Source organism: Hippocampus bargibanti, linkage group LG01 (assembly GCF_051943395.1).
Source record: "Hippocampus bargibanti isolate YZ-2025 linkage group LG01, ASM5194339v1, whole genome shotgun sequence".
Classification (NCBI taxonomy): domain Eukaryota; kingdom Metazoa; phylum Chordata; class Actinopteri; order Syngnathiformes; family Syngnathidae; genus Hippocampus; species Hippocampus bargibanti.
This window is the reverse complement of record NC_142734.1, coordinates 4,995,580-5,014,692: the sequence shown is the minus strand read 5'-3', so window position 1 is coordinate 5,014,692 and position 19,113 is coordinate 4,995,580. Positions and strand designations below refer to the sequence as shown.

The 19,113-nt window shown below is 39.1% G+C and overlaps 1 protein-coding gene across 3 annotated transcripts in view; it reads left to right on the top strand.

The window, feature by feature from the left end:
- xirp2a (xin actin binding repeat containing 2a) overlaps positions 1 to 19,113 on the top strand; it is a 55,423-nt gene that overhangs the window by 23,075 nt on the left and 13,235 nt on the right. For 2 of the 3 annotated variants that reach the window (XM_088991402.1, XM_088991411.1), the window contains exons 3-4: positions 8,976 to 9,121; positions 15,164 to 15,301. In XM_088991402.1, coding sequence (XP_088847528.1) covers positions 8,976 to 9,121; positions 15,164 to 15,301 — 284 coding nt within the window. Of the gene's footprint in view, positions 1 to 1,756; positions 1,775 to 1,844; positions 1,890 to 8,975; positions 9,122 to 15,163; positions 15,302 to 19,113 lie in introns of those variants that run through there. The other variant, XM_088991418.1, reaches the window with a different exon arrangement.

Here is a 19,113-nt window from a genome sequence, read left to right as displayed (position 1 = left end):
GTGGCAAAGACAAATGGCCTAATATTAAAAGTATATAATTGACCCATAGCATGAAATAGTTATCATTTATCAGTCCGTTTTCACAATGATGACTTGAATTTTTGTTTTATCTTTTGAATTTGTCTTCAACTTAGCTATTCTTCCAGACAAGAAAGTGAAACCGTGTGGCCAGTGACAAAAGCGCTAACAACTTTTGATAACTCAGGTCAATCACCACCGTCAGTTAAAGATTTACCTGCTTTGTTTATTTTTGTATACTGTGAAAATGAAACTGATGGAATGATTAAGAAGCAGTGTACATTATTAACACAAAAAATATTACTAACATGCACAAATACACTCAAATGGTTGTTTTTTTTTCCCTCTAAAAACCTCGCAATCGACACGGGGCAAATCTGCATTCGACTGGTTGATCAACTAGTAGATTGGGCACTCCTAGTTCATAGCAACTCTCAAATCTTACTCACTTCTTAGTATTGTGGCAGAGCAGGCTATTATATACTTTGTACATTTGCTATCTATTAGCTATCTACCTTGCTGGCTATCTATTTGCTATCTATTAGCTATCTGGCTAGCTAGCTGGCTATTTATTAGCTATAAGACTATCTAGCTAGTTAGCTAACTGTCTATCTGGCTAGTAGCCATCTGTTAGCTAGCTAGCTAGCTAGCTAGAATTCTATCTATTTGAGTTACTTTTGAGTTCACTCAACCCAAGAAAAAAAAGTTAGAGTTGAAATCTTATAATGTAAAACGTTTGTGGTAGTAAGTTGTGGAAAAAGGAAAAGGAAAGTTAAAACCAGGATTGAATGAATACCAGCCTATCTGTGGTGTGGTGCCCAAAGTCAAAATGTGTAATTGTTGAATGTATTACCCCGTTTAAAAAAAGGCTTGTTTCAAGACCGTTTGTTTTTTTAATCAAAGCAAACAATTTGAAATGAGTACCGGTCATAAAGTGCTGGATCTCATTAGACCTAGAGCAAGTAACTTTATGCTGAGGCTGATGATTATGCAGTCCAATTATTTTAGTATTTTCCTTGCAGGACTGGAAAGTGTCCTTGAGAGTTTTGAAAGGCGCTTAGAAATGAAATGTATTATTATGACTATTATTCTGGTGTTTGTTTTGTTTACATGATCGTTAGGGGTGTTCATTGTTTGGTCTGCCATTTTGTTTCACGTCTCAAGTACTAATAGCTATCTATTCGATAGCGAATAGATAATAGCTAGCGAATAGATAGGTATATTTGGTGTATTGTGTATTTTTTTTCAACCTCTATTGCCTGAGACCGTTGCTATCTATTCGCTACCTAATAATTATCTATTCGCTAGCTAATAGCTATCTATTCGCTAGCAATTAGCTATATATTCGCTAGCTAGCTTGCTTGCTAGCTATTTAAGTTACTCTGGGGTTGAGTGAACGCTGGCGCGTGTGGCTACTGCTGCTCACCCGCAGAAAAATACTTATCCTGTGACTGTAAAGTGACCTTGAGAGTTTTGAAAGGTGCTTAGAAATGAAATGTATTATTATTTATTATTATTAGCGTCTGTGACGTCGGCTTCCATAACACTGCTATGACATAAGTTAAAGGGCATGCCGGGTACCTCAATACTCGACTCTAAAAAAAGGCCAAGGCGATTGCACCAGTCCTCTCCTGTAAGTCCATCCTATTTTTTTTTTACGAAGGGGGATTCTAAAATAAAATCAGCTGTCACTGCATGCCTGGGCCTCACTGCTGAGGAACACGCTGCTGGAGCTGGACTCCAAGCTTTGTTGCAGGTTTCTATCCCGGACTTCTTGTTCTTTTAAGTATTCCTTTCTGGAGTTGCCAGGCCTTTTTTCTTTTAAGGGGGATTCTATTGACATCATTTGTTTCGTGTGTTCTAGGCAGAAGGTAAGCAGTGAATAGTGAATTAAGGGCATTCAAAGGGCGAGTCTCAGTCAACAAATGTTTATACGTTCAAGCAGCAATAACACAAAGAAAGAGAAAATAATGGAAATGAGAGGCAGTATTTGTGCTTTTAATGAATTATTTTAATGGATGAGGCCTGAGGAGCAGAGATTGTGAAATGACTTTTCTGTGCTGTAAGCTTCAAAATGATCATAATGTGGTATTTCAATGAATCCGCAAGGAAACAATTTCTGTTTTCTCTCGGCGACCCTCGCTTGCGACATGCTCATTGGGAGTATTCTGGGAGTGTGGCGAATGAAAAACAAAGTACTTAGCCGAGCACAAGGAAGGGCTGCAGGGCAATCCGGTCCACATGTAAAGAACTTACTCTGATAGATTTGACAACTCAATTATTGCGCCTGTTTTGCTTTCATCTGTGAGGAGAAAATCATCCTCTGTGGCTGACATTTCAATTAGTCCTGCTCAATTAGGGCGCTCCTGTCAACCCCAGCCAATCAAAGACTTTGGTGCATAATACAAGATTGGGTCGCTTAAGGGTTTCGGTGTCAGAAGCGGGCCAAGAGGGACCTGTGACGTGGCCGACCGTGATTAAGCCAAGCAGTGTTCTCTGCCTTACCATGTAACCCTAAATCGTTGAAATGACTCGTTTGTCTCTGTCTCACTTCTGAGTCAAGGAGGCCAACTACTTACTTTCTGCATTTTATCCAGAGTTGGACATAAATGTACAAAGTTGTCGTGTAGCACGGGCAATAAAATCGGATTGGAATTAGCCTTTATTAGTCTTGCGGTGGAGAAATTTTTATTTCACAGTCAGAAAGTGATGAAAGTAAGAGGGAAGGAAAGGAGGAAGTAGGGAAACAAAATACAGGAGCTACTGTAAAGGCAGCCACTGTCGCGGCGCCATCTTGAAGTCAAAAGAACAAAAATAAAAGATGGAGGGATGGACGGACCACTCCTTTTAGAGTAATGTCCTCCGACGTATATTGTCAAAACAACAACAAAAAATTAAATAACAAATAATGTGACACAACACAAAAGACATAGACAGTCATTCTGCACCCTAGATGAAGCAGTGGATCAGGGACGTCATGGTTAAATGTTGAAAGCAAACACAAAGCTGTAGCATCCATTGACGAAAAAAGATTGACTCACATCTCCTGTCACACGTAAATCCGCTTCAATTCCAAGCAACGACATTTCCTCATACGCATTGGCCCGCTGCGCTGAGGCTCTTTTTTCTCATTCCGGGTGCAAAAAAGTACAATAATCCCAGAGCTGTCCAGTGATGACAGTGAAATGGCACTGACATTCCTTCCAAATCAAAAACAGTGCTGGCATATTCGTATTGCCGATAAGGCGCAACCGCTCAGCAGTCGGGCGCCATTTTGGATTTCTTGAAAATGAAAGTGATGAAAACAGTGACGTGCGGTGAGGTTCATGGCTGGTGAGGCACTGACGTCATCACAGTCAGATTTACAAACATATGAACTCTACAGAGTAGCTTATTCACCATTTGATTGGCAACAGTTAACGTGTTTTGTTTAAAATGTCATGTCAGCATTCTTTATATAAACTGTAGCATAGAAAAAAGAATGAAAAAAACATCATTATCGTGTTACCTTTACTTATAAATGAAGTCCATGCGCTGCTTCTTCTGAAGAAAGGCATCTATACCTTCTTTGTAGAAGCCTTCCTTATCTTTCTTCAGTTTTAAAAGTCTCTCTATTTCTTTCAATTTAGATATGTAATCCTCCATTCTGAAAATAAGGCCAAGCAACACGAAAAAATGACTGGATGGTTGCACTTAACTTGCTAACTGTTTACTGTAGCTTGCTCTCACTAAGTCTATTATTCTGCAGCCAAGGAGGCGCAAGAAGAATCTCTGTAATAACCAGCGCCCCTTGTCATGAGGCAGGAGAACTGTGTGCCTCACCCATGTACACAGATTTGATAAAAATAAAATAAAATAAACTGTAGTACAGTGTTTATAATGTAAAGTGACTCTACATCATATACACCAGCTAAACTGTAGAAATTTAGTACATATACTAAAAGTGTTTGAACACTTTAATAGCGATATGCAGAGGGACAGCAATACGGTCTCACTGCAGAGCAAGCCAGCACAGTTCGCATAGTCATTGCGCGATCCGTGGTGAGGCTCAGCCGGCTGCTGCTTCACCACTCGTCTCGACCTAGTATTTGAACGGTAAATGTGAAAATTCAGCGATTTTGAAAAAAAAATCCAAAAATGGTGAAGTTAAATGGAAAAGAAATTTAAAGTACAAATCACAAAATAAATATAACTGTTTAATTTATTTTTTTCATTCGATCTTTCCATGATGGCAGGTAAGGCACGGCCTCACCTGACTGCACGTCACTGGATGAAAAAGATAACACATGAGCAGATGTAAATAAGGCAACTTCAAACAATTCCGATGCAGATATTACTGGCACCAAGAGCACATAAATTAGTGATCACTCATAATAATTGGTATAGCACGAAAGTCCTTTGATGTCACCTTCACAGCGAGGGCGATAAATACTCCTCCCTACCTTTCCTAAATCTTTCTCGGTGCCGAACACGATGCTGCAGTAACAGGCGGTATATAAAAAGGCCTCGTTTATTTTCTTAGCCTGAGCCTGGCTTGCTCACCTTTGAGCTATGGCAACTTTGCAGACGACATACCCTTGAAAGGGGCTGTTGTCACTGCCGTCATGCATCAAAAAGTGAGACTCCGGCACTCTGATGGTTTCAGACAATGACGTGAACATTCATCTCTGGTGACAAATGAAAGCGCTCTAATATGCTTGCTTATGATTCTGTCATCATGCCCGTGTGAGGCTTCAAGAGAGCCTCAGGTGTAGGTTGTCCGACTTATATTTATCAGATGGACTCAGTCAAAACCTGTTTATTTTCAGATCCCACTGGCTGCCTATTACTCACCATACGCTAACGTGCCACGCATAACAGAAAGCTGAAACTGGTGTCATGAGGACAGCGTGTTTTTATCATGTGGTGTTGAACCATCGTCATTAATACCACTCAAAGTCACACTCTAAATACGATGAGCAACCTGTTCCCTGTCGGGAGTTATTTCTATGTTGGTCCACAAAGACCGTAGAAAACAATTGTGTTTATACAATAATATAATATAATATAATATAATATAATATAATATAATATAATATAATATAATATAATATAATATAATATACAACGCAGGCTATCACAAAGCTCTTTCCCAACAAGGTGGAGCTGGGGGGGGGGCTTGAGATTTTTCATTGGCCTTGTTACACCGTGAATTAAAGGACAACCGACGCCTCTCGACAAGTTGTGTCCATAATTTGTAAAATCACTTAAAATGACTTCTACTTAGCGCATTTTACAAAGATTCCACTGCATATCGCTATATTTTACGTTTTAAGACTCGCGCTGAATATTCAGGAAGTCTTGTTTTCGAGTTGATGACGATTCCTGACGTGACGTCACGTCAGGAACGCCCCTGACTGAGAAAGCGACACACAATGCATTTTGGGTACTTTGTTTGGTCTGAAAACATCATGTTGAAGGCGAAATTAGAAGGAAAACACATAAATAACGCAATGGTGAATCGTTGTGTGTTGCACCAAGACTACTATTTGATACTAGTTTACACAAATTCCAATTTCCAACGGAGCTTGTGCGCCATTTTGTGCATTTTCTGGCAGCTACATTGGAGTCCATATGCCTCAAAATGATACGGATGGTCTTCTTTAATCGATTGCAAACATTTATGCTTTCCTCTTCAGAACTACAGTAACGTCTCGTGATATCGATATTCAAGAGAGTCCGAAAAAATATCGATATAACCGGGACTATCGATATATCCGACCCTGTTTGCATGTAATTTTCTCAGTGCGTGCACAGAAATAGTATCGATATAACCGGGACTATCGATATATCCGATATCGATATAACGAGACTTTACTGTATTTGAATCATATCTTCTCCGAATCTGAAGCCATTGTTTTTATTCTAGAGCAAGGCAAGACATCCGGGCGTGATGTCACGATAAAGGGGGCAGGACCTTCTAAAACTCACCACTTCCGAGGTCATTTTTAAGTACTTTTGGGACACTTTAAGTCATTTTTATTGGTGTTTTGCACTGCGTGTTTTGGGTATTTTAGATGCTATAAAATGTTTTTCTGATGTCAGTTGGGAAACAAAAAAATTGTGTCGGTTGTCCATTAAGCAACACAATCGAACAACACATTTTAAGCAACACAGAAAAACATTTATTTTCTGCAAACTTCCTTTTGAGATCCGTAGGTGAATGAAGCTGAGCAGGAAAAAAAAAATCATGTGTGGGAGTGTATCTGATCTGGTGTGACCTTTACATCGTGGTGTGTATTCTACTAGTGCATTCCCTTTGACAAACATGTACTCCTAACGCAGGGGTGTCAAAGTATTTTTTTTTTTTTTTTGCCACGGGCCACATTCTAGTTATGGTTTCCTCTCGAGGGTCGTTATGAATTCGGGGAATCCATTAGAATGTTTAATCCCCTTCATATATTACATCAAGAGCGCACAACAAATTAATGACTAATCCTTACAAATCTGAAGTCAAGAATAATGACTGCTATTTTGGATTACATTGAAAAATATAACATTTTAGTAGAATTATAGCAAGCATCATGGAATTTCACAAGTTTGATTTGCTTTTGCGGGCCGAAAAAAATAATGTGGCCGGCTGGATTTTGCCCCCGGGCCTTGACTTTGACACAAGTGTCCTAACGGATGGGCTGATTGCGCTCTGCAGAAAGCAACCTCTGAGTCTTGGTGTCTGTTTCACCCATACTATAATTCATCCATACTATAATTCACTGTTCTCCCCATTCAAATTCATATTTAATTAATGATCAAGGGATCAAGAAAGGAAGGAAGGAAGAGGCGATTGAGTGTGATTTAATGATGAATCCTGACATCAAACCCGTATTTGTTATATTCAGAGCAGACTGCACGTACAGTTCGTACATGGCTCTTTGCAATTCTGCTGTAATTAAAATCTTTAAAAAGAAAGCAAATATTGTAGCTTCGACGGCATCGTTATAACGCTGCAATCGGTAAGTCTCCATGAAAACTTCTAATGACTTTCCCCATGAGTGCGCATACAGTGCATGCGTAGCTCTACTCTGTATAAGCATCTCATGACAAGAGAACAAGGTGTAGGATTTCAGCATGTCCAAAGGTCTCAGCCTGTGCCGATAATGAGAGAAAATCATTTTCATGTACGTTTTTCTTTCATCCCACCACATTGTTGCCGCCAGAGACTGAACGCGTAAAGTGCTACAAGGTCCAGCGTGGGTGTGCACGGAGACACGTTGCAGCATTCTCTGTTGCTTAATGATGCTTTGTAGCGCAGAAAAGTCAAATGTAGAATCAATGCTCTTCACTAATTGGCAGTCCATGGGGTTGAACTGGACAAAATGAGGAATCATGAAGTACAGTGAGACCTGAACTTACGAAAAGTGTGTATCTAAAAAAAAAAATTCCCATAGGAAACCATTAAAATGGGAATAATCCATTCCCGGGTTGCCATAAAATATACTTTTCAACTAAATAAGCCTTAAAACTACACACAACATACCTTATTCTATGTATAATAAATGTGCTATTCTATTGTAATGAAAGAAATACACTGCATTGTATCATAAAATCACTTTATTTACATTTGTGATGGTCATTTATGGCTTGATGGAATGGCGTTGGAGGTCAAAGGTCAAAGGGAATTGCTGTTTGGGAAGAGAGGCGCCTTACATGACGACTGTAATTAAAGAAATAAACTGTGCTGTAAAATAAAGTTTTATTTACCTTTTTGATGGTCGTTGATGGCTTATGGAAGGAGAGTGACCTTCCATAAGGACTGTTGGTAACTTAACCTCTGGTGCTGTTCGGTCGTGTGCTTCTGCCGAAGATCACTCCGCCAGCCGTGCTAGGTGTGTATTATGAAAATAGTGCTTATTATAAGGTTTAATTTTCATAAATTTGACATTTGTAAGACAAAAAGTTTGTAAGTTGAGGTCTCACTGTAGTATTTGATTATTGATTGATTTGATACACATCTGTGTATAAATATCCGGCGACAATGAGAAGAAAGAATGTTGAATAACGTCAATGTTGTCTTTGGTTAGAGCGCAACAATGCTAACATTTATTCACATCTGAGAAAGAAAATGTTCAAACAGCTTCTTACCTCTAGTCATGAACTCTCTTTGCGGTAACCCAAATTTACCTGTATAGTGGCTCTTTGCAATTTTACACACGCCTGTGTGGAACACACTAACCGTTGCCTATACACAGCCTCAAGACACTTTGACTCATTCACTGCCAGACATGTGCAAAAATATGTCCACTCCAGTGCCAGGGTTTTTGTCATTGCCACTTGAATTCTAAGACACACAGAATATTGAGTTTTAGGGCTACATAAATATTCAGTACAACATTACAAACCTCTCTCTTCTCTTCTTTCAAAGTACCCAAAATGCATTGTGTGTCGCTTTCTCGGTCAGGGGCGTTCCAGACGTGACGTGATATCAGGCATCGTCATCAACTCGAAAACAAGACTTCCTGAATATTCAGCGCGAGTCTTAAAACGTAAAATATAGCTATATGCCGTGGAATTGTTGTAAAATCCGCTCAGTATAAGTCATTTGAAGTAAATGTATAAATTATGGACACAACTTGTAGAGCGGTGTTGGTCGGGCGGTTGGTATGGAAAGATTTTTTTCCGCCATCCTAACTGTCCGTTGAAGTCGGATTTTGATGATATTACTGCAGTTTGTACTACCGGACACAAATTCCTTGTGTATCTTACATACTTGCCCGATGAATGTGATTCTAATATCTTGATCTCTCTTTCTCTCTCTCTTCCGACAAATTGGCATTTTCGTGTTTATTACGTTTTTTAAAGTCGTGATAAGTGCCTTGCACGCTGGGTCCGAAAGGACAGTAATTAGTGCTATATGTCATGCATATTAGCATATTTGACAATCAAGCTAACTTTTACTTTATGCTTGTGTGTGCATGTAGCTGCTGAGGACCAGCCCATCCACGGGAGTCGGGCTCCGGACGCTGATGACCGTGAAACCGCCGAGTCTGTGTCACTAAAAGAGCGCCTAGCGATGTATCAGGCTGCAGTGTCCAACAAAGAAAGTACCTGCTCCTCATCTGCAGCGGTAAGACCACACAACAACAACAATAATAGTAATAATAATAATAATAATAATAATAATATTAATAATAATAATAATAATAATAATAATAATAATAATAATAATAATAATAATAATAATAATGCAATAATAATAATAATAATAATAATAATAATAATAATAATAATAATAATAATAATGATACTACTACTACTACTACTACTACTACTACTACTACTACTACTAATAATAATAATAATAATAATAATAATAATAATAATAAATTTAATTTCTAAAAACTATCAAGGACACTTTACAATCATGGGATTTTTTTGTGTGCGGGTGAGCAGGGGCAGCGTTCACTCTACCTGGAAGTAACACAGCAGCAAAGTTATGAAAAGGAGAGCAAAGGAAAGAAAGGAAACAAAAACAAAACTAAACAAATAATATGACAACATAAAGACAAAGTCATTCATTCTTCAGCACTTGTTGTACCCTCTTTGTGACATGAAGCAGTTCTAGATGAAAGAGGAGAGGATCAAAGCATCCTTTTCAGCAGTGGATCAGTGTCATCATGGTAGAATGTGCACGTCTACTACAAGCTAAATGTTGAAAGAAAACACAAAGCTGTAGCATCCATTGACGAAAAGAGATTGTCTCACATCTCCTGTGCCATATAAATCCGCTTCAATTCCAAGCCGCGACAGTTCCACATACGCATTGGCGCTCTGCGCTGACGCGTACCGCAGTACTTGCGGTATTTGCGATGACAGACATTGATTACATCCTACATTTTGTTTGGTATACCCAATAATCATGTTCAAGTGAGTGTGAAAGTATCTGTAGTTATTTAATAAGCTGTTTTTCTAATGTATTGTGGTTAAATTAAATTGTTGTTTGATTAAACGAGTTTGTATACAGTAAGTACACCAGTGAGATTTAACAGTACATGTATTGAAATTATGATAGACTACCTACAGAAAAAGGTGTGACCACAAATCTTAGGAATCTCCTTGAATTTTGCATACATCTACAAAAATGCCAGTGAAGTTAGAAGGTCGGGTTAAATGTAAATGATTACAATACAACTATTTGCACATCCACATCAACCGAAATATTTAATCAAATACACGACAGATGTTGGTGGTCATTTAAGTTCAAAATGACAAATTTTTCATTGAACATGTCTATTACAGTACTTTCTACAAACAGAATTGTTACAAAGCATTCACCGTGTTCTTCTAGCAATTGCTTGGTGAAAGGTCTTCATGGGGAGCCTATTCAGAGCTCAATCTTTATCTCCATTCATTTTCAGACATGATGTGCTGTTAGCACCTTTCTCGTACATTTCAAATTGCAGGAACGTATTTTGCAAAGTTCCATCCAACCATCCTTTTTCAGTGCAGAGTCCCAAAATTGTGCCACGTTGTCTCTCCCCGCGTCACATAATAGTAGTATAGAAGCACGGCAAGCACAGCTTCGAGTAGAATGTACTGAATCATTTTCGTGCACTTCATGGCTATAATAGCCAATGTTGAGGCACCCTGACCTCCTTCACCTCACTTAATGCTCAGTGTCAGGCCCCTAGTGGCAGCAGTGACAGCTGAGAGCCAGGTCTTAGCTGCCAGACAAAATCTGCATGAGCTTTTCTTCCACCCCCCCTTCCTCCATCTCTACCTTAGGCAGCTGTCGCTAGCATATCCATGTGACAAGGTGCCTCGGGAACTGCATTGTGCTCTGTCTATCATACAACCAAATACAACAGGATTGGGCAATCTGGGATGCATTGCAATGCACTTTGTGCTTGCCAACAAGCAGTATTAAGCATGTAAATGTACGTAGCCACGTAACGAACAAAAGATGTTTCATAACACAATGCTTTCCTCAACTATCTCCACTACTCCAGTATCTACATTGGGCACTCGACGAGTACGGTTCCTTCAATGCACTGTACTTCAACTTGACATTACGCCGCCTCCGTTCTTTTTGCACTGAGCCAAGACAAACGACACGGGAAAAATATAATCACAGTTTAGTATTTTGGAGCTTCAGTTGGAAAGCATGCAGGTAAAACTCGCACATAAGTGTAGTGACAGAAAAAGACTGGAGCGCCTGGTCAAGAGGGCCAGGTCTGTCCTGTACTGCTCCCTGGACTCTCTGGAGGAGGTGGGTAACAGACAAACGCTAGATAAACTAAAAGCTATAAAGGACAAAGACTGTTACACCAGCGCTGCAAGAAGGAGAGATACCGCCGCTCGTTCCTACTGACTGCTGTCAGGCTTCTTAACTCGTTCACTGCCATTCACGAATTTATTCGGGAATTGAAACTGTGACGTAGAGCGCCGTTCCCAAATTTGTTTGGGTTTTGTTTTTTCATGCTTGGGGCCGGTAAAGCGCTGGCCATGGCCTCTGGCAATGTTGTTTTCTTTTCCACAAAGGGGCAGCACTTCCCTTTTTTCCAAGCGGTTGCTAAAGCGCTATATAAACCATATGTACAGTATGTATTGCATTGTACTTTGTATTTTGGACAACCACCCCCATTTCAAGCTCATATAACTTCAGACTCATATAATTTTGGAATTAACTGTTTTTTTTCTGATGAAACAAGAGAGCCTCAGGTTTCTAACACGGTATTGAATGTTTATGTAGTCCAAAAACTCAATATTCTGTGGGTTCTGGAATTCAAGAGACAGTGACAAAAACCCTGGCACTGGAGTGGACACATTTTTGCATGTCTGGCAGTGGATTGAGTTAATAAACACACGTGAAACAAAAACTGGACTCACACATTGTAAACAGCACAACCACCTTATGTCGGGTCAATACAGTTACTATCTATCAAATATGCTTTTTTTATACTTTGATATATTTTTATATTTTACACTATGTACAGTTCTTTTATGAATCTTTTTTGTGCAGTTGCAAATTTCAGTCTCCTGACATTTTCTTTTGTGCATAGAATACTTGGTTTTATCTTTGGACCCCCATCCCCACCCCTTTCAATTTTGCTGCTGTAGATTGCAAATGTCCCCATTGTGGGACTATTAAAGTGATTCTGTAGTATATTGAGTCCAGTGTACTGAGGTAATTGCAATGATTTAATCACATTCATCCACGCTAAGAGCTACGCGGGCAGTCGGATTGCAACAATTGGCTATCTGTTCCTCAAAAGAAGGCCTTGTTCTATTTACACCTGTCGATCCACTTCAACGTGTACTTTTGAACAACAGCGACAAGTGTGAAAAGATGGACGGATCTTTATTTTTTCTAAATAGTTTTTATCATATATTTACATTGTGCTCCAAATGGTCATCATTAGACATGGATACATTTCCAGCTAAGATAATGACTGTAGAAATACAAGCAACTATCAAAACTTGTCAAATTTGCCTCTGTGTAATGTATATTACTTTTTCAGGTCTATGATAGATAATAGAGTGACACGTCGGTTTACGAACCCCTTGGCTTACGAAGTTTTTGGCTTACGAACGTTGAATTTATGAACATTTTACCTTGGCATACGAACTTTTTTGTACACGGAACTGCCTCAGTGAGTGATGTGTTTTTTGCGAACGTTCTTCTAACAACAAAATGGCAGCCGGCTGTTTTTGTCCTCTATTCCCCGCTCCCAGTCTTCGGTTAAAGCCATGTGATTGGTCAAGAACGCAGCAGTGAACATTAAAGAGACAGGCAGATGACAGTGAGAGAGTTTCAACTTTGATAGTTCGTAGGCAAAGTGTAGACCGCAAGGTTAAAATTTCCCATCAATCAGGCTCCACAAACAACCCGCACAAGCCATTTGTACACTTGGTGCAAAACGCTATCAACCCAGCTAAACAGAACACAATTGATGAGGAAAAAGGTACAATTATCGCAGAGAAAGCACCTCCAAGGGATCATTCCTCAAGATGGTTAAAGAAGAAGGTTACGTTCCTCATCAAGTGCTTAATGCTGATGAAACCGGCCACTCCATTCCATCAAGCCATCAACGACCATCACAAAGGTAAATAAAATGACTTTATTATACAGTACAGCTTATATTTCTTTAATTATAATACCATAGCACATTTATTATAGATAAAATAAAGTATATTCTGTGTAGGTTTAAGACTTAGAAAATTAGAAAGTAGAAAATTATGTTTTATGGGGACCTGTGAACGGATTATTCTCATTTTAATGGTTTACCATGGGAAATTATTTTTTGGGATACACACTTTTCGCCTTACGCACTCTGTCTGGGAACCAATTAGGTAAGCCAAGGTATCACTGTAGTGTTATTTTTTATTGATTGATTTTTGCTGTCACTTTCAAATTGCATTGCGATCTCTATGCATAAATCAGCAACACTCATCCATCCATGCAGATACAACAAAAGCCTCAGCTTTACATTTTGTTATTTCACCAGAGCTCCATCCACTGAATGTTTTATTTGGAAAGTACTACTCATCCAGTTTGTTGTGTCTATTTTGCAAATGAATCAGGCTTTTGTGTTCTGAGTCTTCAACAAACAGTCTTTCAAAGCCTGCTACAAATCACTAATCAGTTTGATGTTGAAATGTGAATAAGCACCTGTCCTTCTCTGTTGCCGCATGGCCGAGCTTTTTGGAAGGTTTAATATGGTAAAAATAAATAGCTGTTGGAATAGCTGCAAAGACAATGCTTAATTCACGCAGCTGCCCAACTGGAATTTTAGATTCCTTTCATACATTCCCTTTTTGTTGTATTTGGATTGTATTCTGCCTCTGTGTCCTTTCAACACCCACAGTGCATATGTTGGAGCTCTCCAAAGGAACCACTTTGTCTCCAATGTTACGGTTTAAATCAACATCAACCTTGCTGATTGATGCATGTAAAGTCATTTTCATAACGTTATCATCGAGTGATTGTGCTCACTTTATCGTTGCTTGTGAAAATCATTCCACAATGAGACTGTGAGCCTGTAAGTATTTAGTATTCTGCAGCGATTGCTTCATCACTATGGTCCTCACAGCTCTTCGGCCGCACATATCCAAAAAGTATTTGATAAAGTGTTATTATGTACTACCAACCGCAATTCCATTTAAAGGACAACTGACACCATTGTTTTGTTTCCCAACTGACATCAGAAAAACGTTTGATAGCATCTAAAATACCCAAAATACGCAGGATATTTTAGTCAAATGAAAAACAACAATGAAAATGACTTAAAGTGTCCCAAAACTACTTCAAAATGACCTCAGAAAGTTTCAGTTTCAGAAGGTCCCGCCCACTTGTTCGTGACGTCACGCCAGGACGTCTTGCCGTGCTCTAGAATCAAAACAATGGCTTCAGATTCAAAGAAGATGCTTTCATGTTACTCATCCAGTTATGAATATGATTCAAATAGTTCTGAAGAGGAAAGCATAAATGTTTGCAATCGAATATATCATTTATTCCGTGCCATTTTGAGGCGTATGCACTGCAATGTAGCGTCCTAGAAAATGCACAAGATGGCGCCCAAGCTCAGTTGGAAATGGGCTGATTTGTCTGCTGGGAATTTGTGTCAGCTAGTATCAAATAGTAGTCTTGGTGCAATCCACAATGATTCCCCATCGCGTTATTCATGTATTTTCATTCTAATTTCGCCATCAACACGGATCAACACAAAGTATTCAGACCAAACAAAGTACCCAAAATGCATTGTGTGTCGCTTTTTCGGTCAGTGACGATACCTACCGTGACGTCACGGTCGGTATCGTCACCAACTCAAAAACAAGACTTCCTGAATATTCAGTGCGAGTCTTCAAATATAGCTATATGCACTGGAATCTTTGTAAAATATGCTCAGTAGAAGTCATTTGAAGTGATTTTACAAATTATGGACACAACTTGTCCGGTGGCGTCGGTTGTCCTGAGGTTCAATTGCACTTTATTGTAAAAGAAACAGTAAAAAGAAATAAAAAAAAAAAAAGCATGGTCGCCATGGTCAAACGCACATCCCCTCACCCTAACAGCATTTTTGCTCCACATCCAACTGGAATTTGGCTCTGTAAATTGTGTAACATTTCATTCCTCTCTTCATTCCATTGATGTATTTTGTTTTCGCAGGTGATGGAGGAGTCTGAACCCTGCTCACTGCCTGGCGGCCTGGCCAGTGTGAAGAAACAGTTTGAAAACCAGGAGTTTGCCTCATCATCTTCCCAGTCCAGCAGCAGCCAATTCCATTTTCAGCAAAGATCTGTGCAGGTGAGAATGACAACACACCCGCGTTGTGTCATTGCCGTTGTTGCTAAACTCAAGAGAATGTTGTGGAATCTTGATTTTTCTCTATATTCAGCGTGACTTGCTAAACAAGATATACTGCTAAACGGTTGTGGTTTAACAATCCGCAAAAAATTAAAGGACAACCGACGTCACTTTTTTGTTTTTTAACTGACATCAGAAAAACGTTTGATAGCATCTAAAATACCCAAAACACGCAGTATGATATTTTTAGTAAAATGCAAAACACCAATAAAAATGACTTAAAGTGTCCAAAATCGGCAAAAAAATTGAGCTGCGAATTGGGCATTTTCAGAAAGTCCCGCCCCCAGTTCGTGACGTCACACCAAGACGTCTTGCATTGCTAGTGAATCAAAACAATGGCTTCAGATTTGGAGAATATGCTTTCTTGTTACACATCCAGTTATGAATATGATTCAAATAGTTCTGAAGAGGAAAGAATACACGTTTGCAATCGATTAAAGAATTTATTCCGTGCCATTATGAGGCAACATTGAGGCAACATTGAGGCAACATTGTCTCACCGAAAAAGAGGCACAAAATGGCGACCTCCTGTGGCCACCTCCGTTTCCACAGGCTGACAAATTCCTTATATGGAGCTTGGACACCGTCTGCTAGCGGCTTTTGGGTGCAACACAAGGTTTTCAGCCCAAACAATACAGACAAATACATTGACGTTATGGAAAGACGCTACAATGCGTCTTTTTTACGGTCAGGAGGCGGTCCTTTTCTGACGTCACGTGAGGACTCGTCACCAACTCAAAAACAAGACTTCCTGAATGTTCAGCGCGAGTCTTAAAACGTAAAATATAGCTATGTGCGGTGGAATCTTTGTAAAATACGCTCAGTAGAAGTCATTTGAAGCCATTTTACAAATTATGGACACAACTTGTCCGGAGACGTCGGTTGTCCTCTAAAGGTACATTGATTGATGAATGTTCGATACAATGTAGGATCAAAATGAAAAACCTAATGTAGCCTGCTATGGGTTGTTTGTATATTGTAACAAAGTGGTGCATCGTAGGTATAAAATACCTTTTCAAAAAGTAACAAATTCCTCCCCAAAACATTGAAGTTATAGAAAAGAATTATAAAGGACTCTGTCCTTTTTGAGCCTGCATTTAAACCCCCCGTAACAGAAAGCGTTATGAGTCAAATATTTAATTTTATTTAATTGTAGTTTTTTTTACTCTTCTCTTTTCTTTCTTTGTTTTCATTTTATTGTATTATGAAAATGGTTACGCAGTTGTATTATTGAGTACATTACTAGTCCTTACATGTTTTGTATTACTCACCTAGTTTTGGTTATTTTAAGATGGAACTACTCCCGAGTATTAATGGATGTAGAAGTGAGTTGTATGCTCTTTTCGTTTCATTGACTCTATGGATCATAATAAACATTAAATTGGAAAAAAGAATGATAAAAGTAAGTAAACTTTTCAACAAATGCAAAATTAACAGTTCTCGCATGTAACCCTGTGACTTTGGCTAGAGATTAACTCATTAACTGCCAGACTGGCAAAAATGTGTCCACTCCAGTGCCAGGGTTTTGGTCATTTTCACTCAAATTCCAGGACCCATAGAATATTGAGTTTTAGGACTACATTAACATTCAATGCAGCGTAACAAACCTTAGACTCTCTTCTTTCATCAGTAAAAAAAGAGTTAATTCTTAAGTCATATGGGTCTTGAGTTATCGAAGCTTGAAATGGGGACGGCTGTACAAAAGGCAAATTTTTCCCCCCTCGTGGAAGGGAAAAACATTGCCAGAGGTCTGATCAGCACTTTACCAGCGAAATGAAAGGCGCTTATAAACGAAATGGTTTATTATTATTATTATTATTATTATTATTATTATTATTATTATTATTATTATTATTATTATTAGCCAATGCAATATCTAACACAACACCCGGAACCAAAAAAACCAAATGCCCCATACCAAAACAGCGCAGTACAACCACATGTAATCTTATTTCATCGTCTTAATTATCATTTTATGTTTGAGCATCATTACATTTCATGTTTAGATGACCCGTATTGCATTCTGTTGTTTAATAATTGATTCGACCTGTTTTGATGTCAATACAGTAGCTTCTGACTGGCTGTTTAAGTAAGGTTAAGTAGGAAAGAAGGGCGTGTTCTTCAAATAGAGCCATCCATTCAAAACAATGAAGCCCTCAACTTACATATATTGCTGTTCCTGTACATTGATTGTATTGTAGTTCATTTTGTCCCTATAGTACATACCGATTAAAGATTAAAAACACACTGGCAAAGGCAGTCAGTTTTATGCGATTAAAATAACCTGTGCGCGAAACACCATGCCACTTGTTCTCCAGTGCACATTCGCTAGCATTTGCACTTGAGGCAATTTAATCAACAATGATAAACGCTTCTGACAGAAACCTCTCTAGCAGGAGCAGCATCTTCATATTCATGTCAACCCGGTGAACATTATCCAGTAAGACAAGAGGAAATATCCTTCTGTTGTTGACCCTGGTTAGCAAGATGGTTCCCCAGTTATCCTCTCAGTCTGAATGTTCCCTGGTCTTATCTACTTCCCACATTTCATCTAGCGCTCTATTAATCCGTCACCACTTTTGGAGTCTAGGCCCATTTACCAGATGTTTGTTTAAATGAGTCGAATTCGGAATATTGTAATGTGCACTTCAGCGGAACATGTGTGCATGCTCCACCACCGTCATCTACGCTGGGATTTATTACTTGTAACAGTGTTTGAAATAGCGTCTGCCCGGTGGCCTGGGGCGTACAACTTTTAAGTCGGCCGTACAACTTTCAAAACATCTCTGCCCAGGTGGCCGACAACTACTTCAAGAAAAAGTGTTTTTTTTTGTCAAATCAAACTTTTGTTTTATTCAACAAATCAAAAGCTACAAGCAAACCGCTACAAACCACGTGGACTCCTCTTTCTAAGCGGCTTTCAAAACTCTCAAGTACACTTTTCAGTCATGGTGTAGCCAAACGAACAACAAATTGCCAAACGAACATTTGTTTGGCAATTTGCATACTCGGCACCGGCAGCCAATCAGAAGCCTGTTTCGTGCTTCAGACTACACCATGACTGAAAAGTGTACTTGAGCGTTTTGAAAGCCGCTTAGAAAGAAAAGTCCACGTGGCATTGAGTAGACAATGCAATGCAAGCATTGAGCACCATGATGACAAATGACAACTGGAGCAAAATCTTCAGCAACGGATATTTACCATAAATTAAGCAAGGGAGCATTTGTGGTAGGTACTTCCTTAATTTAAAACAAATCCTTTCTACTTTGCAACAATATTTTTTGGGGCGATTAGTCATCTTATTGTGTTTCAAGTTGTGAAAAATGGGGCAGGCAACTTTATGGCCGGGCAGGCAACTTTTCAGAGTTGTCTGCCTGGGTGTCCGCTAACTTTTTGCCATGAGTTTCAGACACTGCTTGCAACTTTACCTTTCATTATTAATTAATTTAGGCTTTATGCCATTTGTAAGTACAGGTACTGAAAGTGGCATTTCCCCTAAAGAATAGAATATTAGAATAAAATAAAATACAATATTTTCTCTGCAGACGTGTATGTGGCACAATGTCATTTTCATTTGCCAATCAAAAAGGTCATCATCAACCTAGATCATTAATTCTTAACTCCGGTGCATACAGCAAATGCCAGGGCATGTTATTTCTGCTTCTGCTCCACCTCAGCAAAGCAAGGTCAAATCTGACCCTCCATTCACTCTCCCCATCTGTTCATTGAGTTGGAAAGCCGAGTGGAGGCAC